This window comes from Cololabis saira, chromosome 6 (assembly GCF_033807715.1).
Source record: "Cololabis saira isolate AMF1-May2022 chromosome 6, fColSai1.1, whole genome shotgun sequence".
NCBI lineage: Eukaryota > Metazoa > Chordata > Actinopteri > Beloniformes > Belonidae > Cololabis > Cololabis saira.
In genome coordinates, this window is record NC_084592.1 from 33,339,433 (window position 1) to 33,361,433 (window position 22,001).

General features: G+C 39.2%; 1 protein-coding gene across 1 annotated transcript; it reads left to right on the forward strand.

Annotated features, from left to right (window-relative positions):
* Positions 1-2,848: 2,848 nt before the first annotated feature.
* Positions 2,849-15,003, forward strand: LOC133446509 (melanoregulin-like). Its single transcript, XM_061724549.1, has 5 exons — positions 2,849-3,102; positions 3,192-3,447; positions 8,380-8,470; positions 9,703-9,869; positions 13,345-15,003. Exons 1-5 carry the CDS (start codon positions 3,023-3,025, stop codon positions 13,420-13,422), a joined length of 672 nt encoding a protein of 223 aa, XP_061580533.1. The 5' UTR covers positions 2,849-3,022; the 3' UTR covers positions 13,423-15,003.
* Positions 15,004-22,001: the final 6,998 nt, after the last annotated feature.

Here is a 22,001-nt window from a genome sequence, read left to right on the forward strand (position 1 = left end):
CACGTACCCTACGCCGTAGGTCTGCGTCGATTTAACGCAGAACCATAATTCAGGCTTTACTGTGTGGAAGGTTTGGTCGTTACAGCCGCGATCAAAGCGAGCCGACGACACCTTCACTCTTTTACTCTGTTATATCAGATACTTGGCCTGCGTGGTTCTGCCTCCGAGCAGGAAACCGGTGAAAAGTTAAACCATTAGCGATCTTTTCCCCACGTCTGTTGTGTGGAGCTGCTGCAGCTACAACACAGCAACGGGTTACCAGCTTCTGCGGAGCTGCGCTCCAAGCCCCGCCCATTTTCGTCTCGACTGCGAATCGAGAAGGAAGGGGAAGTGACGTATGCCGTAAAGCAGTCAAAGCCGTAAAGATTTGTAGTTTTTTAGTGTGGTAGGGTTCCTACCATGCTCCTCAAAGTTACATAGTGCCAGTGAAGGCGATACAGACCCCTCAGACCATGACAGAGGTGTCATTAAACCTGTTGGAAGTTGATGTACCATCACAATGACTCTGGAAATATGATATTAAGGTGGAAAAGTTATGTAGTGTCGCTTTAAGTTAATACTTTGTAGCGCCACCTTTTGCTGCGATTACAGCTGTAAAGGCTGAGTTCTGGTTCTGCGTCAAAACAACGGCGTGCCTACGGTGTGTGGTACGCGTACGCGTCACTGACGCCGTCACTGACGTGCACCTCCCAAAAATTGTAACTACGCGTCGAGGCAACACAGACCACACGCAGACGGAGAGGGCTGTGATTGGTTCGCTTGGTAGCAACGCATTTCTGGTTTCAAGCAGTCGTGAACTTTCAGCGCTCTTTTCTTCGTGTATGTGTGATTTTTTTATTGTTTTGTTTTTTTTGCACAATAGTTGTCCTTATCTCTTTGATTCACCGTGACCGGAAAAGTTGGATAAACCATTCAGGAAAAGATCGCGACTAGCGGGGGGGGGTACTGCACCGCGGCGAATTTGACGCAGAACGATAATTCAGCCATTAAGTCGCTTGGGGTTTGTCTCTATCAGTTTTGCACATCGAGAGACTGAAATTTTTGCCCATTCCTCCTTGCAAAACAGCTCGAGCTCAGTGAGGTTGGATGGAGAGCGTTTGTGAACAGCAGTTTTCAGTTCTTTCCACAAATTCTCGATTGGATTCAGGTCTGGACTTTGACTTGGCCATTCTTACACCTGGATATGTTTTTTGTGAACCATTCCATTGTAGATTTTGCTTTATGTTTTGGATCATTGTCTTGTTGGAAGACAAATCTCCGTCCCAGTCTCAGGTCTTTTGCAGACTCCATCAGGTTTTCTTCCAGAATGGTCCTGTATTTGGCTCCATTCATCTTCCCATCAATTTTAACCATCTTCCCTGTCCCTGCTGAAGAAAAGCAGTCCCAAACCATGATGCTGCCACCACCATGTTTGACAGTGGGGATGGTGTGTTGAGGGTGATGAGCTGTGTTGCTTTTACGCCAAACATAACGTCTTGCATTGTAGCCAAAAAGTTTGATTTTGGTCTCATCTGACCAGAGCAGCTTCTTCCACATGTTTGGTGTGTCTCCCAGGTGGCTTGTGGCAAACTTTAAACAACACTTTATATGGATACCTTTAAGAAATGGCTTTGTTCTTGCCACTCTTCCATAAAGGCCAGAATTGTGCAGTATACGACTGATTGTTGTCGTATGGACAGAGTCTCCCACCTCAGCTGTAGAGCTCTGCAGTTCATCCAGAGTGATCATGGGCCTCTTGGCTGCATCTCTGATCAGTCTTCTCCTTGTATGAGCTGAAAGTGTAGAGGGACGGCCAGGTCTTGGTAGATTTGCAGTGGTCTGATACTATTTCCATTTCAATATTATCGCTTGCACAGTGCTCCTTGGGATGTTTAAAGCTTGGGAAATCTTTTTGTATCCAAATCCAGCTTTAAACTTTCCACAACAGTATCTTGGACCTGCCTGATGTGTTCCTTGTTCTTCATGATGCTCCCTGCGCTTTAAACGGACCTCTGAGACTATCACAGTGCAGGTGCATTTATACGGAGACGTGATTACACACTGGTGGATTCCATTTATCATCATTAGTCATTTAGGTCAACACTGGATCATTCAGAGATCCTCACTGAACTTCTGGACAGAGTTTGCTGCACTGAAAGTAAAGGGGCTGAATAATTTTGCACGCCCACTTTTTCAGTTTTTTATTTGTTAAAAAAGTTTGAAATATCCAATACATTTCGTTCCACTTCATGATTGTGTCCCACTTGTTGTTGATTCTTCACAAAAAATTGCAGTTGTATATCTTTATGTTTGAAGCCTGAAATGTGGCAAAAGGTCACAAAGTTCAAGGGGGCCAAATACTTTCGCAAGGCACTGTACTTTACCAGATCGTTCTGACCATTCAGACCATTCAGATATTTTGAGTCCTGCTCTGTATTGTAGCCATAGTATAGCTTTAAATTGTTTTTCAGGCCGAGACAGTTGCACACACTTTCAAACAATAAAAGAAGACGAGGAACATGAGGAAGACTATTACTTAGTTTTATGAGGTAGGAAAGGAGCTGACACTAACTGTGTGCAGGAGTCAATCTGCTCTTTTTATAACTACGTTCTGCACCATCAAGAGCTGCTGAAAAGTTGTTGAGGAGTTGCTGAATAAACGTGGCATTCATCCCTGAGCTGTGCCGTGTGTGTGTGTGTGTGTGTGTGTGTGTGTGTGTGTGTGTGTGTGTGTGTGTGTGTGTGTGTGTGTGTGTGTGTGTGTGTGTGTGTGTGTGTGTGTGTGTGTGTGTGTGTGTGTGTGTGTTGTCCCGTTCCTGTTCACGTGGATAATGTAATTGGCAGACAGCTCTCATCCAGCCCAGGAGAAGGACAGGACTGAGGGCGTCAGGATGTTGTCTGGATCTGTACTGCCTCGCATTTGAAAATTAGGACTTTTCTTTATGGAAATGTTTTGATTTCTTGGGGATTCTGAAGGAAATCTGTCGCCGAAAGACTGACTTTTGACAGAAATCCGTTGTTTAAAAACCTTTGGAGAGGGGCAATGGGTGCTAATTTTACACTCTGCTGCTGTCAATATTTTGAGACAAACAACCGAGAAGAAGAGAAGAAGGCTATTTTGCGGTGAGAGCGACATGACATAAAGACCCTTGATGATGTTCAAATGTAACTTTTTTGCTAAATTTCTCTAATTGTTATTTCCTTCTACCCAGTATGCAAGTCACTGCGGCTTCCAGACCACCTGAAGAGTTATCCAGCGAGTCCAGTGACTCTGACACTGAGGAGGAGAGCCTCTTTGGACCGTCGCCTTCAAAAAAGAGGATGTGGTATGACAGGCAGAGCCAAAGAAAATCAGCAGACCAGTGGGCCACCTTCAACAGACCTGGGGACACCCGCCCAAGGCGTGGATCTGACAGAGAGCTACAGGCGTTTATCAGCATGAGAGACCAGACTGACAAGGCAACAGAGGTGACAGAAAATATGCTGTTTTAGACAAGAGACACTGTTGCAATCTTTGATGGTGTTTTTCATAATAAGTGTAAGTGTAATGTAGACTTAGATCTAAAATGTCTCCTTGTCCTTTAAGCTCAAATGTTGATGTAGTAAAAAAAAAAAAAACTATTGTAATCAAAAGTATCAGCTCTAGTTTCTCTCATGCCACATTCTCTGGTAAGCAGCTGTTGAAAGATGGATGGCCAGCTGACTTGTTTTAAATGAATCCATACAGCTTTAGATAACCAGAGAATCTGGCAAAGCCACCAAGCAGCAACATGACTGTTTACATCGATAAAAAGACATAAAGGACGTTTTTTGAAGACTTACTTTTCATAAACCAATTTTTGTATTGCTTCCAGAGATTCTGTATTCCTCCCTTATCTGGTCCGTTGGAGTTCTCTAATGTAATAACCCAATAAAAGCAGAGGGCACATGCAGGTGACTCTCAAAGAAACCTTTGACTGCTTTCATGTGGATTCTCATCAGTACATGAACCTGGCATTGATTCCATAATAATTTGATCTAAAAATTATCTCATTTGCCTAAATTAACCCATCGATGAGGTAATTAAAAATGAAAGTGAATTAGAAATGTTTGTCTGAAGAGAAACATTTGCTCCAATGTCTGTCCAAAGAAAGCGACACCAAGATATTTAGATGGCATATATCCCTTTCCAAAAAAAAAGTGGGAAACAAATGGATTTTCATGCCCTTTATTCTATCCAAGAACAAAAAAATCACTAAAATCCAGCTACCACACAAGAAATAAATAGTGTCAAAACTGACAAATCAGTCGCGGCCCTCCCACATGAAAATAATCTGCAATAATTACCTGTTTTTGTTTTACCTGTTAATAAAAGAGAGAAGTGTCTCATTGATGTTACCAAGCCCGTGGTGTAGAGCAGACTCTTTCAGTACAGTCTGAGTGTCCTGAGGTTTAAACATGTGGCAACGGGAAAGAAGTCCATCCCTGTGGTTCAAGATATCCACACATAAAAATGCATCTACACAGAGGCAAGATTCTCCTTTCTTAATGAACTCAACCAATGACCGAGTGCTTCTAAGACATGGCTGTTTAGTGTGAACTGCATTAAAGACCCGGTGCATGCACGGTGTGTGGGGAAATCCCAGTACAATGCTACTTTTGATATTTCTAAGTAACTGTAACCAGAGTTCTGTGTCAATATTTGTTTGCATGTAAGCACCCAGTGTCTGCTTTGTTTTAATCAGATATCATTTCAAGAGAACAGAAAGGTTTAGAGTAGCCTACAATCACTGACTCCAGTGACTTGTAGCAATTAGTGTAAAACATGCATTTTCATTTCCTGAATCAGTTCCTCGTTTTTTTTTATGAGACTTGCTCACATGTCTGTGGAGATGGATGGCCAGTCCGAGGTTGTTTACTCTCAGTGTTGGGACAGCAGCTCACTAATCTTCCGTGAGGAAGCTCAGATATTTCAGTCTCTCTCTGACAGCCAGAGATTGGTGAGCATGTGACCATGCTCGTGTTGAGACTAACAGGCTGGTGGACACAGTGGACACATTGTGTTAATAAAGGAATTCCTGAATGGAAATGTGGGCCAACGTTGTGGCTGACCAGCCAGAGAATATGCTCTGAAGCATTCCCAACATGTTGTGGACTGTTTTTAGATTTAGGCTGAACAAACTGCGAGAAAATCAGTATCAGACATTACAAGTTGTCAGGCTTCAGTGTGAAGTTTTAGGTTTGGATTCTGATTTGTGATGGGGAGGGACATCTGCAGGTGTCTCCAATCACATTAAGAGTGACAAGACCAGCGTGAAGAAAAGCTCACAGCACTCCGAAACTAAAATTGTGGAATTTGTCCACCATTCATTTTGTTATTGGCAAAATAGCTTGTGCTCATGAAGAAAAAATAACGAGCCGATATCAAACCAAAGAAGAGCTGAGCCTGTCCTGTCCAGAGGAACCTTTACTTTGTGCAGGTCTTTTGTCATTACTCTAAAATTGTTATTGTTGCACCCTTTACCCTCCTCACTTCTAAATGGACATTGCACGTGGAGTTTGTTAGAGATATAAATGAGTACGGGCCGTTCAGATCTCATCTGTGTCTGACTCTGAACAGGACCCTGTTAATTCTGTGCTTTGCAAAATTTAGGATTTTCATAACCTGCCCTCTTTAAATTGTCCACGACAGATCAACTTCACCAGCTTGTCAATAATGCCTTAAAATTCTAAGATTGCTGATGTACCTGTTAAACACCAAGGTGTTAAAGTCACATTTTTAAGCACCTTTCTTTGTCATTTTTAAAGTTGAAAGGACCGAATGTTTAAGTGTTGAAGGGACAGATGTACGTAAGGATCAAATGCAGAAGACGTGGACACAGGAATAATAAACAGTGTACAAAACAAAACAGCATGGCTGAATATCACAACAGACAAACTGGCAGGGAAAAGCAGACAAATGACTTCATACAGTGATTAAAAAAAAATAATTTGAATGACCTGTACTTTTCTGTAATTTCCTGTTAAAATATGGTCTGATCTTCATTTAAGCCAAACTAATAGTTATGATGTTGTGGTAAGGCAACACATTCTTTAGAAACTGAGTGATAGAGAGAAAGGAAAGTGAACTCTGAGACTCTTCCTTATTGACCCTTCTTCTGTGGCTTTCAGTAGCTCCGGATCAGACCTGATTTAGGAGGAATTTTTGACCGCTCATCTTTGGAGAACTGCTTGAGTTTAGATGCATGTGTAAATCTGTCTCTTTAAATTCCCCCACAGCATATCTGTGGGGTTAAAGTGTCAGCTGTGGTGGTTTGAGAGAGCAGCAGTTTATTCTGTGGTGTTCTGCCACAAACACCAGGCCTGTTCAGTTAATGGTCGACTCATGAACAGATGATGTTTGCTAACTCTAGTTAAGTCTCGGTAGGCGTTGGGCTCAAGTCTACGACACAGGGAGGGCAGGCTGGGAGGGGAAGCTGGGAGGGGAAGCTGGGAGGGGAAGCTGGGGTGACAGGAGGGTGAAGGAGAGGAGTAGGTTGGCTGATCGCAGCACAACAGGTAGGGGAAACCATAGACATATATAAAGGCTAGATGACTCAAGGCGGAGTCTCCAGCGTCGTTCACCGGCGGCCATCTTGCCACAGGAGAGCTCGCTCACTCATAACATTGTGTTTAATGGTGCATGTACTGCTTAAACAACCTTAACTTGCTCAATTCTCAACAGATTTTCAAACAATTTGGTTTGTTATGAACGTCAGAGATGTAGTTATGACACTGCATACTTGTGAATAATTATAAACATTGAAAAACGTACTTTTGTACGAAAATAATAATTATATATACATGTTATAATGTACACATATACACATGTTATGTCATAATATAAATACATCATAATGTAATAATATATAAACATGTTATGTCATAATAAATATAAATATATATATATATATATATATATATACACACACATGTTATAAGGTAATAATATATGTATATATGTTATAATGTAAATATAAATATTACTAAGAATACTATAGAAATATTCATTTAATATAAATACCATGTCATAGCTATCTGTTTCTTGTTATTTTCATATAAAAGTACGTTTTTCAATGTTTATAATTATTCACAAGTATGCGGTGTCATAACTACATCTCTGACGTTCATAACAAACAAAACTGTTTGAAAATCTGTACAGAATTGAGCAAGTTAAGGTTGTTTAAGCAGTACATGCACCATTAAACACAATGTTATGAGTGAGCTTCTCTCCTGTGGCAAGATGGCCGCCGTGTGACGACGTCGCTCTGCATTGGCAGCAGCGCGGACGAGTCATCTAACCTTTAGGCTATATGTCTATGGGGGTAAAACAGGCAATTCCTAGGGAAGATCTGGCCATGAATGACTGAAGAACTGGGGTTTAAATAGGCAGAGTGATCTGATGAGGAGATTGGCTACAGCTGTGCTGGACGCGCCTTCCCTAATCACCCACAACTCATGTCACCTGTGGAAGGGCACGCAGTGCAGGAGCTGTGGGCGGGGCAGACCGGTTGTTGTGGAGGGACAGCATTAGAGGGAATGACACTAGTGATGTCATCAAGCTTTTAGCCGGTACTCATCGGTCTCTATCTCTTATTAACGATTCTGTGTCATACTTTCTGAGTCATCTTGGCTCATCTTGGCTTCTACTAAGAATTTCCACAGAACTAGACAGGACTACCTGTAATCTAGACAGTTTGTTTAACTGTGGACTGATGCATGTCTAAACATCTCTTCCTTTCCAGTCTTTCCAGCAGCTACTCTTCATCATATGTCTTCAGAGATCAGTTTTTTCCAAGGCCGGGTTCATATCAGCAGATGCTTCTTATGAACAGGAAACCTAAAACGAGTGTCTCAGAATAGCTCAAAACCACACATCCAAACTTGTTTCAAATGGCTTTTGTTTAAGTAATTAGTCTTTACGTACACTTCATTTTCCACCAGAACTGTAAATGTTTAAGGGGTATGTTGGGAAATTGTAATTTATATTATGAATTGATATAAAATATTAAAATGTGTTTGTTTGTTTTTTATTTTGATTTAGATAAAAGGAAGATCCCTTTTCATGACGAATCAGTGCAGACAACTAGGTCACTCCAAGTCAGACACTTCTCTTTTGATTGTGTAGAGTCTAGACAGAAACTGAGGATAAACATGTGGTATGTTCAGGTACATAAGTAAAAGAGGCAAAGGCGACAATAATCAAGTGACATAACTAGAGATGAAGATAGACATGGAGGGAAGGAGAATATTAAGAAAACACTGTACAAAGTTAAGAAAATAAGAGAAGCAAGTAAAGACCAAACAAACCTAGAAATCTAAATCCAAACACCAGGATAAAAACAAATCTTTCCATTCACATGCACGGCTGTTTTCTTCCAGGAATGGGAAAAGCTGAATTATGACATTTACACGTTGCGCTACGCCAGACGAGAAGTCAGAAGTCGATGGAAGAAAATCCTGCTGCAGATGGGTGAGACAGACAGTTCTCTTTCTTCAGACTCCATTTCTGTTGTTTTTTTTCTCTATAACTCCATCATTTGTTACAATAAACTTTTAAAAGCACTGCAAACAATCCTCTGCTAAGTTAAGCAATGCTTGCTGCCTGATATCTTGCTGTTGCAGAGGGTATATTGTATTGTTCTTTTAAGCAGTTTTTATACAAGTACACCGAGACTGACAAAGGAGCTGGGGTAGATGAGGTTTACGGTGCAAGACATTTGTTCCTGAAAAGAACAAACATGACAGCAGATTGAGCTGGAGCACATTTTAAGTGGCAGCCAAGCAGTCTGCTCACCGCATTACACAGAAAATAGAGGATCGAGGCTGCACAAGCTTACTGACCCTGAGAGTCTTTGAGGCTCGATCAGAGTAAAACTATTCTGTTGTGGTGGTTGATCAATATCCACTACTAGAATATTATATGACTTTTAATGATTGTACAGACCAATAAAATATAAAACCATATCAAACGAACAGAAAAGCCAATGCAATAAATAAAACGGTTAAGATGACATTAATGTAGTTTTCATCACACAGTTCAGTTAAGAGAAATGCTGACTGGACAAAAATAAATTAATTAAAAACTCATAGTTAGCATAGCTTAGTTATTTGTTGTTGTGGGTCATCCAATTATATCAAGTGATCCTTCTGGCTTCCACAGGCCATCAACTAAGGTTGAATGTGCTCTTAAAGTGCAAAATATTTTCAGTTATCATCTTTTATGATCTGAAAATAAAAGTTGTTTACAAATCCTACATAAAAAGAATTGAACTGCTTTGAAACACATCAGACTTTGACTGTGGATATTACTGCTCAGAAATGAGTCATTCTTTTCTACATGACCTGTATTTAGTTAAATTATCACCTAGTAGCTTACAAGCTTTCCATTGACACTAAAGACATTCCTGTTTTTATAAGTTTCCTGAAGTTCAATCCATGGCAGTGTCTCAACATGAACAAATTGGAGGCAAATAACGTGAATGCATCTATAATTAATTTAATGATCAACCCATCTACACTTATAAAATAGGATAATACTTAATTGACAGTGTTTCCCAATCAAGGTTGTCAAGGTCCACTGTCCTACCTGCTTTAGTTTGTTCCCATCAGCTCTAACACGTTTTATTAATCTCTAAACACTGAACAAACTATTTTCAAGCTCCATTATTCCGTTCAGTTTGCCTGTTATTTCTTTGTCTGCAGGTTATCAGTGTGAGGTGGACTCGCTGTTGTGCGTGAGCAGACAGAGCCAGTTCAGCCGGGACCAAGAATATCCTAAGAAAGCTACTGAACTGCTGAAATCTCTGCTGGAGCAGAGCTCTCTGTTCCCTCCGGGAACAGCACACCACAGCAGATACATTTATGTCATGGTATGCACAAATGCACAACATTTTGTTTACTGTTTCCCACAACATAGACTAGTTATGGTCATATTGGACTTTAAGTGCACAGTTTTAGCTTTGAATTGTTGGAAAGGTTAAGGAAGAGTATCTCCGGTATGTAGAAGCTTCCTGCCCCATAGACCAGCTGTTGCTGTCAACCTGTATACTGGGAAAAAATAAAGTACTTCCTCTTTCACATATGTTGTATACATAATGAAATATCTGGGCATCATCAGGTCTTAGAATTGTGCCAACAAACCCCAAACTGAACAACAGCTCATACAATGTAATTTATTAACCAAACTAAACCAAAATTGAGAGGTTCAGCAGAATTGTCCACCTCTATCGAGCACCCTGAACTCAAACGCTTACTTAAAGGGGACATATTATGGCATTTAATGTATATTTTAAAAAGGCCTTGAATGTCTTGTTTTTTCTACATAAATCAGAAATTCAGCCTGTGGGCCATGTCTGTAGTTTTACCGCTTCTAAAGCCTTTTTCTGTGCTTCATTCTGAGGTGAGGGAGGGCTATGATAATGAGGCTCTGCGCTGATTGGCTGCTTGAATGACGTGTAGCAGGGGAGGAGACAAAGCGTCGCTCCGGGCAGAAGAGCAGCGGCTGCGTAGCAAAGCGTGTCCACGGTTCTGCGTTAAATCGACGCGTACCCTACGCCGTAGGCTCTGCGTTGGTGTAACGCGGAACCATAAATCAGCCTTTAGTCACATTGTCTTCACATAGGAAGATTTAATTTAATTCTAAACAGTTACACCATAGTTCTTTACTCCAATTCCTCAAGACAAATGAATCATGTTAACTGTAAATAAATCACAACACTGAATTTTCACAAATAGCAACTTTATTGTTAAAAAAATATAACATAAGTTGTATATAAATAACATGTATGCACTATTGCTGGCTCAAGGAAGGACCGTGCGTCTTCTGGAGGTGTCGTTGAACAGCTTCAGGTGCATTGCTTGGAAGATCTGAAAACCATAAACAGAAATAAATGTATTACGGTACCCGCCGGGGCTCCTCATCAGTCCGGTCCGTGAGCAGCTCCGGCAGCAGCTCCGGTACTCCGGAGCTGAGCTAAATACTTAACCCATGCAAAGATCATACTCATAGACAAATATAAATAACATAAAAAAATAACGTTACTTACCGCTGACTCGTGTGCAGTTGCCGGGTCAGTACTGATCCTTTTATGAGGGTGAATGTCGATGCAAAACCTAATTTCTACTGTCCCTCGCTGTGGAAACAGCCAGCGCTTCTGAACAATGGCGGAGCTCCAGCCGGCGGAGAGAGCTGGTTGTGGGCGTGGTTTCAGCAGCGGAGGCCGAACCTCTGCGCCTATGGTGACGTCACCATAGGCGCAGATTCAGAATGGCTCGTAAAAAAGTCACGTGACACTGGAAGATTCAGCGGGCGGGGGGAACAGACCTTGCAGATTTTCATGGGATTTTATTTTCCCTGTGTTGGCAGGGTGAGGGGAGACCACTTTATATTTCTCGGTGATGTTATCGGCCCCCCAAAGTCGGGCCATTCGTGTGTCAACGTTGGCATATATATATATATATATATATATATATATATATATATGCAGAGGACTCTTTAGGTCCTGCAGCAGCATTTCTCTGCTTCTTTTTGAAAAGCCACTCTGATGTAGATAGATAGATGGCGCCCCTCCCATTTAGACATTCAAACATAATGACGGACATCATAAAAATTAAAAAAAAGTTCATATAAAAAATAAGTACATAATAAAATAATTATAAAATAAGTAGTTAAAATAATAAGAAATAACAATAAACTAAACCACACTAATAAAATTCTGTTAAAAGCTAAACTAAAAAGGAAGGACTTGAGCTTCTTTTTAAAAATGTCAACAGTCTCTGCGGCCCTGAGGTTCTTTGGTAGGCTGTTCCACAGATGGAGGCCGTAAATATAGAAGGCCCAAGACCATTAAGACACTTATAAACTAATAAAAGAACCTTAAGATAAATTCTGAAATGCACAGGGAGCCATTACAGCGATTTTAATCTGCTTGAAGGAATTTGTTCAAGGCGTTTTGTGGATTGCTAGACGCAACAGTACAAACGTTAAATCATGCTGTCATGTTCTTTTTAGGAAAAAAGAGGCTTTCCCCATGAAACCATTCAAAGCCAGGCTTGTGCATTAAAAAAAATATCATAAACTTTAAAGGAGCCGTCTGTAAGAAATGGCCAAAACTGGTACTGCAGTCACTTTCAAAATATTGTTGAGTGGCGTGTACCCTCCCCCTCCTCCCCCCGACCAGAGGTTGCCAGGTAGGCTGCAGAATGCAGCAGGAACGTAGGCTGCCATGGCTGCGATAATTAGAACCGAGCTGGCAACCCGGATGCCGAAACAATACTGACTTGGTGATTGGGAGATAGGTGGAGGGTGGAGCTTCAGGACAAAACAAAAAATGACAACATAAACATCAGTTGAGGGCTGCAACTCCTCTTTTTAAACTGGAATATCCTGGCTTGAGTGCTGTTGTCAGTGACATAAGTATTTGAAATGAACATGATTTTTAAATGTCTGTTGACATATCGGGGTCATTTTATGATTCGTTTTATTATTGCTCTTACATACAGCTCCTTTAACATTCTAAATTAGTTTTGAGGTGTTTTATTTAATCTTATTCATCTATTTTTTGAATGTTTTCCACTTGCAAATAATCCATCCCACTGGAGAATTACCTACTAACCTGATTTTCAACAACTTTGTAACCATTTCTAATTTGATGGACAGCAGTATTTTAATTTCTATGAACGTTCCCTGGTGTCTTTCTACTATTTATCCTCTTAACTGTGGTGGAAACAATAACTTTATCACTTACTACATATGCATTTGTCCTCAGTTTTTGTTAAATATTTAACAATATGGCGTTAGGTCATGCAGGAGCATTTATCCAAATCTGAGACCTGATTGTCTTTTATTAAAGATTATGTTCTGATGAATAATTATTGAAGGAGGGAGCACTTTCTTTTTTACGTGACCCAAACAATATTTGTATCCAGTTAGTGGACTTTTTCCCAGATCTTCTCATTAAGCGCCATCATTTCTTTTGTAGAAAGTTGATCTTTCAAATAAATAATAGTAATCTTAAAGGTTACATTAAAACTAAGGTTGCATCCATTTCCTGTTTGTCCCGTTATTTAGCACTGATTTCCCCTCTCTTTAGTCTCTTTACTTCCTGTCCTCTTCTTTTTTGTTTTTCTGTTTTATTATACTCTCTTTCTCTTGTCACTACCAGTTGATAATTCCAAAGTAGTAGTTGGTAAAGTTTGTCTTACCAGAGGTCAAGCATGCCTCAACATAGCGGGCTACATGCCAGTCAGTCCCAATCTTATTTCTTTATTCAACCCTTGCAGATTTAAATGTGTGCACAGTCCTGGTGTTTTTGTAATCGTTGTTTTCTTCCATGTTTACCTCAGGACCGGCTGGTGTCACTGGACAGTGCTGATGACTTTGTTAGACTGGCCAAAGAGAAATATCCCAAGGCAGAAGGCTGAGAGACAAAGTCAGTGAAGGACATAAAGGTTAAAACAGCGTAAAGCAAACTTGAGACATATTAGCCACAATCCATCATTCATTTAAGTGTGGAAGCAGTTTTTCTCCTGATGCTCAACTGCTGTTTTTCACTTGGACAATCAGGCTTATTCTTTAATCCACATTAAGCTCATAAACAGTGTTCTTTGGTTTGTTTAGTTGATATGAAATATTTGATTTACAGCAGAAAAAGTGCAGGTGTTTTTAAATCTGCAACATAGATTTTTTTTTTTTCAACTTTGTTAAATTTTGTTTGGTATATATATGCATTTTTGCATTTCAGACCCACAATACATCCCAAAAAGAGCTGGGACAGGCTCAATTTCATGTATAATCATGCAATATAATTCTGGGCACATTTCAAAGGCATGGCTGAGGAAGACGAGGGTACCGGAATGGCTGGAATGGCCGGAAAATGTAATTTCTAAAAGAATGAGACATAAGAAACAACTGAAACACTTTCAGCATGGCTATCCTCAGCGCTGGAAGTGTCGTGAGAAGCAATTGGCAGTATTGCAAGGTCCTTAAAACTTTGCTGTCACAACTATTTTTGGATCGTCTTTTGGCAACAGATAATCAGTTTCCATCTTAACCTGTCATCTGCACCTTCCTCGGTCACACCACCATCTGCATATCCTCTCCCACCACATCTACAAGTCTCCCTTTTGACCGTCCCCTTTTTTATTACCTGGTGGCTCCATGTAAAAATGGATGTATATTTAACATGATTGAATTAGGTTGTGTTAAAACATGAACTATCTCATTCATTCATGGTTTATGCTGTCTGAAGAACTAAAACTCCAAATAACTGTATGAACCGCTGCATTTTTTTGTTTGCATTTTCGTATTCATTAATTCACATACCTCTTATAGTGGTTCTTTCTTTGTGTTTTCAGTGGGTTTTTTTTTCTTTCCTTTCTCACATTTTACATGCGCGTTGCAGCCTTGATGTAATTAATATTTGATCATGTACTAGCACCTTTGTCCAGTAGGGGGAAGCATATGGTCACATTTCAGTTGACCTAACTTTTTTCTGTACTTAACTCCTAAATTTGTTTTCTATCAAAAACGTTTAACAAAAGGAATTAAGTATTAGTGTGAAAGCAGCAATTTCTAAAGCACTTTTGTGAATAAAAATAATAAATAAACTAAGAACAAACGTGCTCTGTCACTGATACAGTCTAGTTTGTGGAAATGGAAACTGTCTTTTTACAATCTTTGAAACTTTCTTAAAGATTTATTTGTCATCAAAATTACTGAAGTCACCTATAACATTTTTTTTTAGAATTAACTGCCAATAATTCAGAGTAAAACTCCAAACACACTTTCAGTCACACACCCATTGCTCCATCCTCAGCTTTAAACCTCATCAAATCCACATTTCCTTGCACGTATGTATCCAGAAAGAGTTTACTCTGACCCAGATATTCTTTTCTACTCAAGGCCTCTTTCCAAGTTTGAGAAACAGATGTGGAACTAAGAGAGGGGGAACGCTGGGGGAGGGGAACAGTGCGAGATGGCGGCATTGAAAGACATTGTACTGCTTGCACCTTTTTCTCATTAAAACACTGTGTGTGTGCGTGTGCGTGTGCGTGTGTGTGTGTTTTCTACATTTTGTAGGGCTTACATCACTTTGCAGAAGTTCACAGAAATATTATTCTCCATAGAGACAGTCGTACCTCTCCCCAAGGAGAGCGAGACCTCACTGACTTCGTATTTACTGAACTTTAATATCTCTGATAAGAGTAAAAGATTGATTGTCCAAAATGTTGGAGAACAATTTTGAAAGAAAAAAGATAGCACTCCCATATTCTGACTACTGTTTGTATTCTGTCAAGTTAGAGTTCAACAGACTCAGAGATTTTCATGGAAAGTTGTAGAAATTCTTTTCTTGCATGTTCAGGGACTAAAAACTATCTTACAGGGCCTGACCCCAGGCAAACAAAAGCCGACCCTGCGTCAGAGGTGTAATTTTATATATCATGAAGCATGTACCTTGAGACAAGCTAACCATACCAGCTAGCTGTGCATCTGACGACTAGCCAACTATGTTCTTCTGTCTTTACATGTGTAAAAATTCACCATAAAACCTCAGCTGTCCATTACGATGACATTGGACCAATATCAAGAAAAGGAAGGTGATTATTTTTTGAGGCTGAAATTCGGTGGATCATTTGTTAGGGCTACATGCTAAAAAAACATGCTGAAAATCAGATTTCTGCTCTGTGGATCGAGAGTTAAACTTTTTACGTTGGGTAAGTACCTCACATGAACATATAGGCTACTTGTTGGAATAATTCAAACATCATGTGAGTTTAAACACACTGTGGTTTCATTTTAAAGAATACCCAACACCAAACTACAGACTACACTGCACAATTAAATGAACACTTAAATCACAAAAATGATTGAAAATCTTAAGTCATATACATTCTTTAATTTGCTGAAGAAACTCCATAGGCTATCAACAGTTTCCATCCATCCATCCATCCATCCATCAATTTTCATCTGCTTGTTACATAATTTTATTTTGTTTAGTGAAAACTAAAATAATATAATCATAATTATTATATATAGTAGGATATAAATAATGTTCTACATGCACAGTAGATGTTTAACAAACTTGATGTTTTACTATGTTTTTTGTGTCATACTTTTGGTTAAATATTTAATCTATACATTGCTTAATATTAACGGTGTCAAATTAGCGCGTTAATTGCAATTAATTAATTACATGCATATTTAGCGCATTATGTTTTTTAATTGCTTAATCTATTTTTTAATCTTTTAATCTTTAAACTTTTTTAAACTTTACTTTTTCTGTTTGCGAGTTGCCTTTATTATGAAATCTGTTTGCGTGGTGGGCTACTTGTGCTTGAGTTGTGGGTGGAAAACCATAGTCAGTCACACCTTGAAGGGGACATTGATTGGCTGTGACTGTGTTTGTGCGTGTTTAGCTACACTGGTAGACTCCCATTGTAGCTGGACAGGCCTGGGGGGAGGAACGCTGAGTGGTGGAGAAGGGAAGTGAAAATGGAGGAGACTGTGAAAGTTGTTGGTCCAGTGAATGGGGAATTTACATTTAAAAAACGCCCAAACGGCATCATTAATAAAGGTAGAGTGATATGTGTTCTTTGTGTAAGGACTTTGCTCACCACTAAAGCAGCTCAAGTTAAGCCACATAAACGCAAACACCCGGTCGCGATCGCAGCCACAGCTAACGTTAGCAGCAACGCTCTTCCTCAAACTAAACTCGAGGGGAGCACCATGCGCACGTCTGCGACCGAGAGGCTGGAGAGTGTTCTTGCCAAGTGGATGTAAATGGCAAGACTGAGTCTGTTCAAGTCTGTTAAAAAAATATAAATGACTTTATAAAGCCAGTTGTTTGTCATATATCAATCTTTTGATCTGCCACAATAATGTAATGAATTTAAAGGAAAACACCTCAAGTTGAGGGCTTTTGTCAGCCATTTTTAGATGAGATTAAAAAAGCAATTTATTAGATTAATTAATTACAGATTATTAATTATTATTAATTAATTAATCACTCAATTTTTTAATCCCTTGACAGCACTACTTAATACATGTCTTCCTTTTAACATTTTTACTCTCAAGTGTTTAGAGTGTCCATCAGAAATGAAGATCAGTACCAAAATGTATCTACATTTGTTATTTACCAAGCCAACAGACTATATCTAATATGTTATTTTTAAGCAAAATGTTTCAGCTTAATTAATTTCCTTTCAGTTGAATTAAATGAATTGAATTTGAACTGAACTGAAAAATTGAAATGTAGAAAATGACATCAGTAAAGATTTTCCAAGAACTGGTCACACCTTGAACTGTGCATTGGATGTTGCATTTCTTCCATCAACGCAAGCTTTCAGTGTTTCTTTCAGATGTTCCTTATTCTGTGTAGGTGAATAAAAGTCAGACTTGGTTCTGCATGTTGTCCTTATATCAGCATACAGAGTGGTGGCAGCTTGGCGTTAAGTTGCATCCCTGGAGGAAGGTTCCTGGTTTGGATCTCTGACACTGAGTGCTGTGAATAAATCACTCTTTATCATCAGTGTCAAATGACTAGACTTATATTTGATAAGTCAAGTAACGTTGTACTCAAAACAATTTAATCAAACATGCAAACTATAGGACAAACTTTTCATTGATGAAAATGTAGGAAAAATTTCCCAAATTAATATACATGGAGAAAAATTTCACTGAACCCTAACATCAAAAAGTTAGCAGTAGTAGTGAAATACTAGGTAACTGACAGTTATATGAGCTTATGAAATTGCGAAATTTAGCCTTCGTCTGATGTAAACATAAAAAAAAGGATGATGTCTGTTAAACGGACCCTGTATTTTATGTCCAATCTGTGGCCCTTTTTTCACTTTAATGGAGGGAATATAGCTCTGTGAGAAACAAATGCTTCCCACCACTTTTAAAGTGCAGACGGACTTTGGTCAAATATGAAAATATCAGATGTCTGACTTTGAGGGTGACACATTCATTTGTGTCACCCTCAAAATCCGAAGTGTGGACACACAGACTGTATTAACGCAAACTAAATGTACACAGGTCGCTCTGGTGAGTAACTATTACATGTTTTATTTATGCTGTCTCATGGGAGACTAAACATCGTTGAACAACATCTGAAATGTTTATTCTGTTAGCAGTTTAAAGTTTAAACAAAAATGCCATGAACACTAATCAACACAATAACTCACAGGTTAGCATAGGGTTTCCCTGTTTCATACCGTCTGTCCATCCGTCCATCCATCCAACCGTCCGTCCATCCATCCATCCCCACATATTAGAATCACAGGAATGTTTGCAGGAATACAATTATTTCCTGATTAGCTGATACCTAAATTAGTAAATACATGTTTATCACAGAGCATTAGCATGGTAACCAAAGTGAGTTCAACTCAGCAATACCAGCCACAGAGAAAATTGTCTCTGCTTTCTCAGCTCCTTTAAACATTATTGTAGCACTACTCACATGCCCCTGGGTAGGGTTGCCACCTTTCAGAAATAGAAATAAGGGACGCCCTGATTTCAGCAGCGCAGGAGCCAAAAAAAAGCCCCAAAACTTCTAAACTGAATAAAAATGTGTTTATTTTATATGAAAAAACAAAATGCTTTGATTAAAGTTTAAAGTGCTTTAATAGCATTGAATTTTCATGACTGTACAGACAGACAACCATACTAGCAACTGAAATATCCCCCTATGCTACGTATGTCCACATCAGCCCAGATGTAATATAGCCTACAGGTGAAGAATATGGTGTAAAAGTTAATTTATTTCAATAATTCAACTAGAATATGGTGTAAAGGTTAACTTATTTCAATAATTCAACTAGAATATGGTGTAAAAGTTAATTTATTTCAATAATTCAACTAGAATATGGTGTAAAAGTTTATTTATTTCAATAATTCAACTAGAATATGGTGTAAAAGTTCATTCATTTCAATAATTCAACTAGAATATGGTGTAAAAGTTAATTTATTTCAATAATTCAACTAGAATATGGTGTAAAAGTTCATTCATTTCAATAATTCAACTAGAATATGGTGTAAAAGTTAATGAAAATACGGTACAAATCGTGTCCCGTATTAATTCAATATGGGACGCAACATTTTTTTCTCAAATAAAGGACAATTCCGTATTTTACGGGACGGGTGGCAACCCTACACATGGGTGAATCCTCGCCAATGACAACTGAAGTTGGAAGTTGTCCCCACCATTCAATGGTTTTTTTCCACAGATATAGGATTTAAGATTTAGAACATTGTTGTGGCTCCCCAGCAGCCAGCAGCAGACCAGCCCAACACAGCTGCTGGCAATTCCAATCAGGCCAGCTGCTCCAGATCAGCCTCGTCACCAGCAGTCTACAAGGGGAGGCTGAGAGCACACGGCCAGTGCTTGAACGTTGTCTCCTGTTGGCTCCCTCCATGTAAACCAGTGTCTCTCCGCTCCACTCTTCCATCTGGCTTCCAGTGTTGCCCCCATCGCACTCCTTTGTGGACTCTCTCCTGTTACCTGTTCCCAGGATTCCCCCTCCATACCTCCTCAGCCATGTCTGAATAAACACCTTTAAACCCACCTGACTCCATTCTCTGTCTCTGTGGTCCCAACACATTTGGCTATTGTGTTTTCCTGAGCCTAACAGAAAATAAGTGCATTCTGACTTTAGAGGAATTTTAATGTGTAGAGGTCAAGGATACAAATCTATCATTGATTCTGTGAATCTACACTCTTTGAAAAGGCACTGCATCGAGAGTAGTCATTCATCATTAACTAACAACAATCGTTTCTAACCATGTAGCTTGTGATCGAATTTGAAAAATGACATATCAGATTAGATTTACTTTTAAAACTGCAGTAGTTGATTGTGGGGTTGCGTGAGTAGCTCTGTCACCAAATCCAACCTTGAAACAAGGATTTTCTTAAAATCCGTAAGTGAGATTTAGTAATTATGTGAGTTTGGTGGGATACATTGATAATGTGTTCCTGTTTATGTAGTCATTTTTATGTACAATAGCTTAATGACATACTTTAGATTTTGCAGTGGAATCACATTAAAGAAAAAAAGGATAGCCCATAGGTAAAGGATTATATTAGATTTTCATCAAGCATGGATATGGAATTTGTTCACAAAAAACACTTAAAAATGACACTTTGAGTTTGAGTTGACATCTCTGGGCTCAGAGGCATCTCTAATGCCACATGTCATTTCTTATTGGAAGAAATGACATGATGTTCTCTGAAACAAATAACGACTGTCCAGACTATTAAAGCCACAGAAAACTTGTGAAGAAGTTTTGAACCAAAGCAGTCCTAGCCATTTATATCCACTTGGCAGGAACATTTGCACGCCTCACAGACGTGCGCATGCGCAAGGTTCTCTACTTGAGTTTGGCTGGGGAAGAGTGTTGCAGCAACATCGTTGCTAACGTTAGCTGTGGCTGCGTTCGCGACCGGTTGCTTTGCGTTTATGTGGCTAAACTTGAGCTGCTTTGGTGGTGAGCAAATTCCTTTCCACAAAGAACACATATCACTCTACCTTTATCAATGGTGCCATCGGGACGTTTTTGAAATGTAAATTCTCCATTCATAGGGCCGACAACTTTCACATGGTCCTCCATTTTCACTTCTCTTCTCCGCTACTCACCGTTCCTCGCCCAAACACAGTAACAGCCAATCAATGTCCACTTCAAGGTGGAACTGACCATTGTTTTCCGCACAACTCAAGCACAAACACAGATTTCATAATAAAGGCAACTCGCAAAGAGAAAAAGTAAAGTTAGAGATTAAAGAATAGATTAAGCGATTAAAAAACATAAGGTGTTAAATATACCTGTAATTAATCAATTAATTGCAATTAACGTGCCAATTTGACACTCCTAGTTTATACTTTTTGTAATATAATCAAAGTCAGAGTAACTGTATTAGATTAAGATTTGAGGATTTAACTTGCAAAAATATTTCCGGCATTAATCTATTTCCGTCATCATTCATCTGCTTTTTGTTTCGTCTCTTTTGTATGAATTATCCTGTATAATCTTTTTAAAATAAAATAAAAGCAGAACAGATTGTACTCAAGTGTATTTTAGTCTGGATCATGACCCATGTTTAAAACTTGAAGTTTGAAACTTAAGGCTAAATAAAACATTTTAATGGCAGGCATCAGACATACGATTTAAAACCTTCTTAAACCATTAAATGCCATATAAGGTTGATTCAGATCTAAGCATGCATTTCAGTGTGAACCGAACTTTGTCAAACTATGACTGTGATTGCATCATTGAATTTATCATCAATAAATAACTGAAAAGTGAGTCTTACAGATTAAACCAGTTTATTCAGATTTTTATTGGACCAGACAATAAGCTCTCCCCGATGCTCCAATGTAATCCTTCTCAAAGCTCCCCCTGTTTATCTCTGAGGGTAATTTCTGGCAAGACAGTGTTACACCCATCCTCACAAACATGAACAGACTAATAGATAAGTGCGCACGCACTTGCAGTAATTTGAAACGGATGTTTAGAGAACTGAACAAATAAACTAGGCCATGATGGGTTGACCTCTGAGACTACAGACAGGAGGTCAGCAATCAGGACTCTGCTCAGGACAAGCAACATCACTGTGCTGCTCTTAATTCAAACCCTCGCAGACTCAGCTTTTATAATAATCTAATGGACCAACCAGATGACAAAAATATGTTTTAAAGTAAAACCAAGTGATATCTTTGCTATCCATGCACGTTTCTCAGTCCCAAGTTGAAAAATAAGATTCCAGAGAGAAGTTCAACAACACATTACTCAGCAGCCTAACAGAGGTAGTAACAATGGAATTTAGAAATGTTGAATCCCATTTGAACACTCAAAAAGTAACGAAAAGATGTGTCTTCGAGTCTCCAGTCACAGAAAGCGTGATTTCTTCAGACATTATGGTCATTCTTAGTTCATGCAGAAAATAACTTACACACATATGGGTCGAGTAAGGGCAGGGCAGGGTGTGTACAGTCTGTGGTCATCA

What these genes read in the sequence shown, in the direction of transcription:
- LOC133446509 (XM_061724549.1), top strand. Translation starts at nt 3,023, where the DNA reads ATGGGTGCTAATTTTACACTCTGCTGCTGTCAATATTTTGAGACAAAC. An exon ending in AGACTGACAAGGCAACAGAG is followed by an intron (nt 3,448 to 8,379) that starts GTGACAGAAAAT and finishes GTTTTCTTCCAG; the next exon opens with GAATGGGAAAAGCTGAATTA. An exon ending in GAAAATCCTGCTGCAGATGG is followed by an intron (nt 8,471 to 9,702) that starts GTGAGACAGACA and finishes CTTTGTCTGCAG; the next exon opens with GTTATCAGTGTGAGGTGGAC.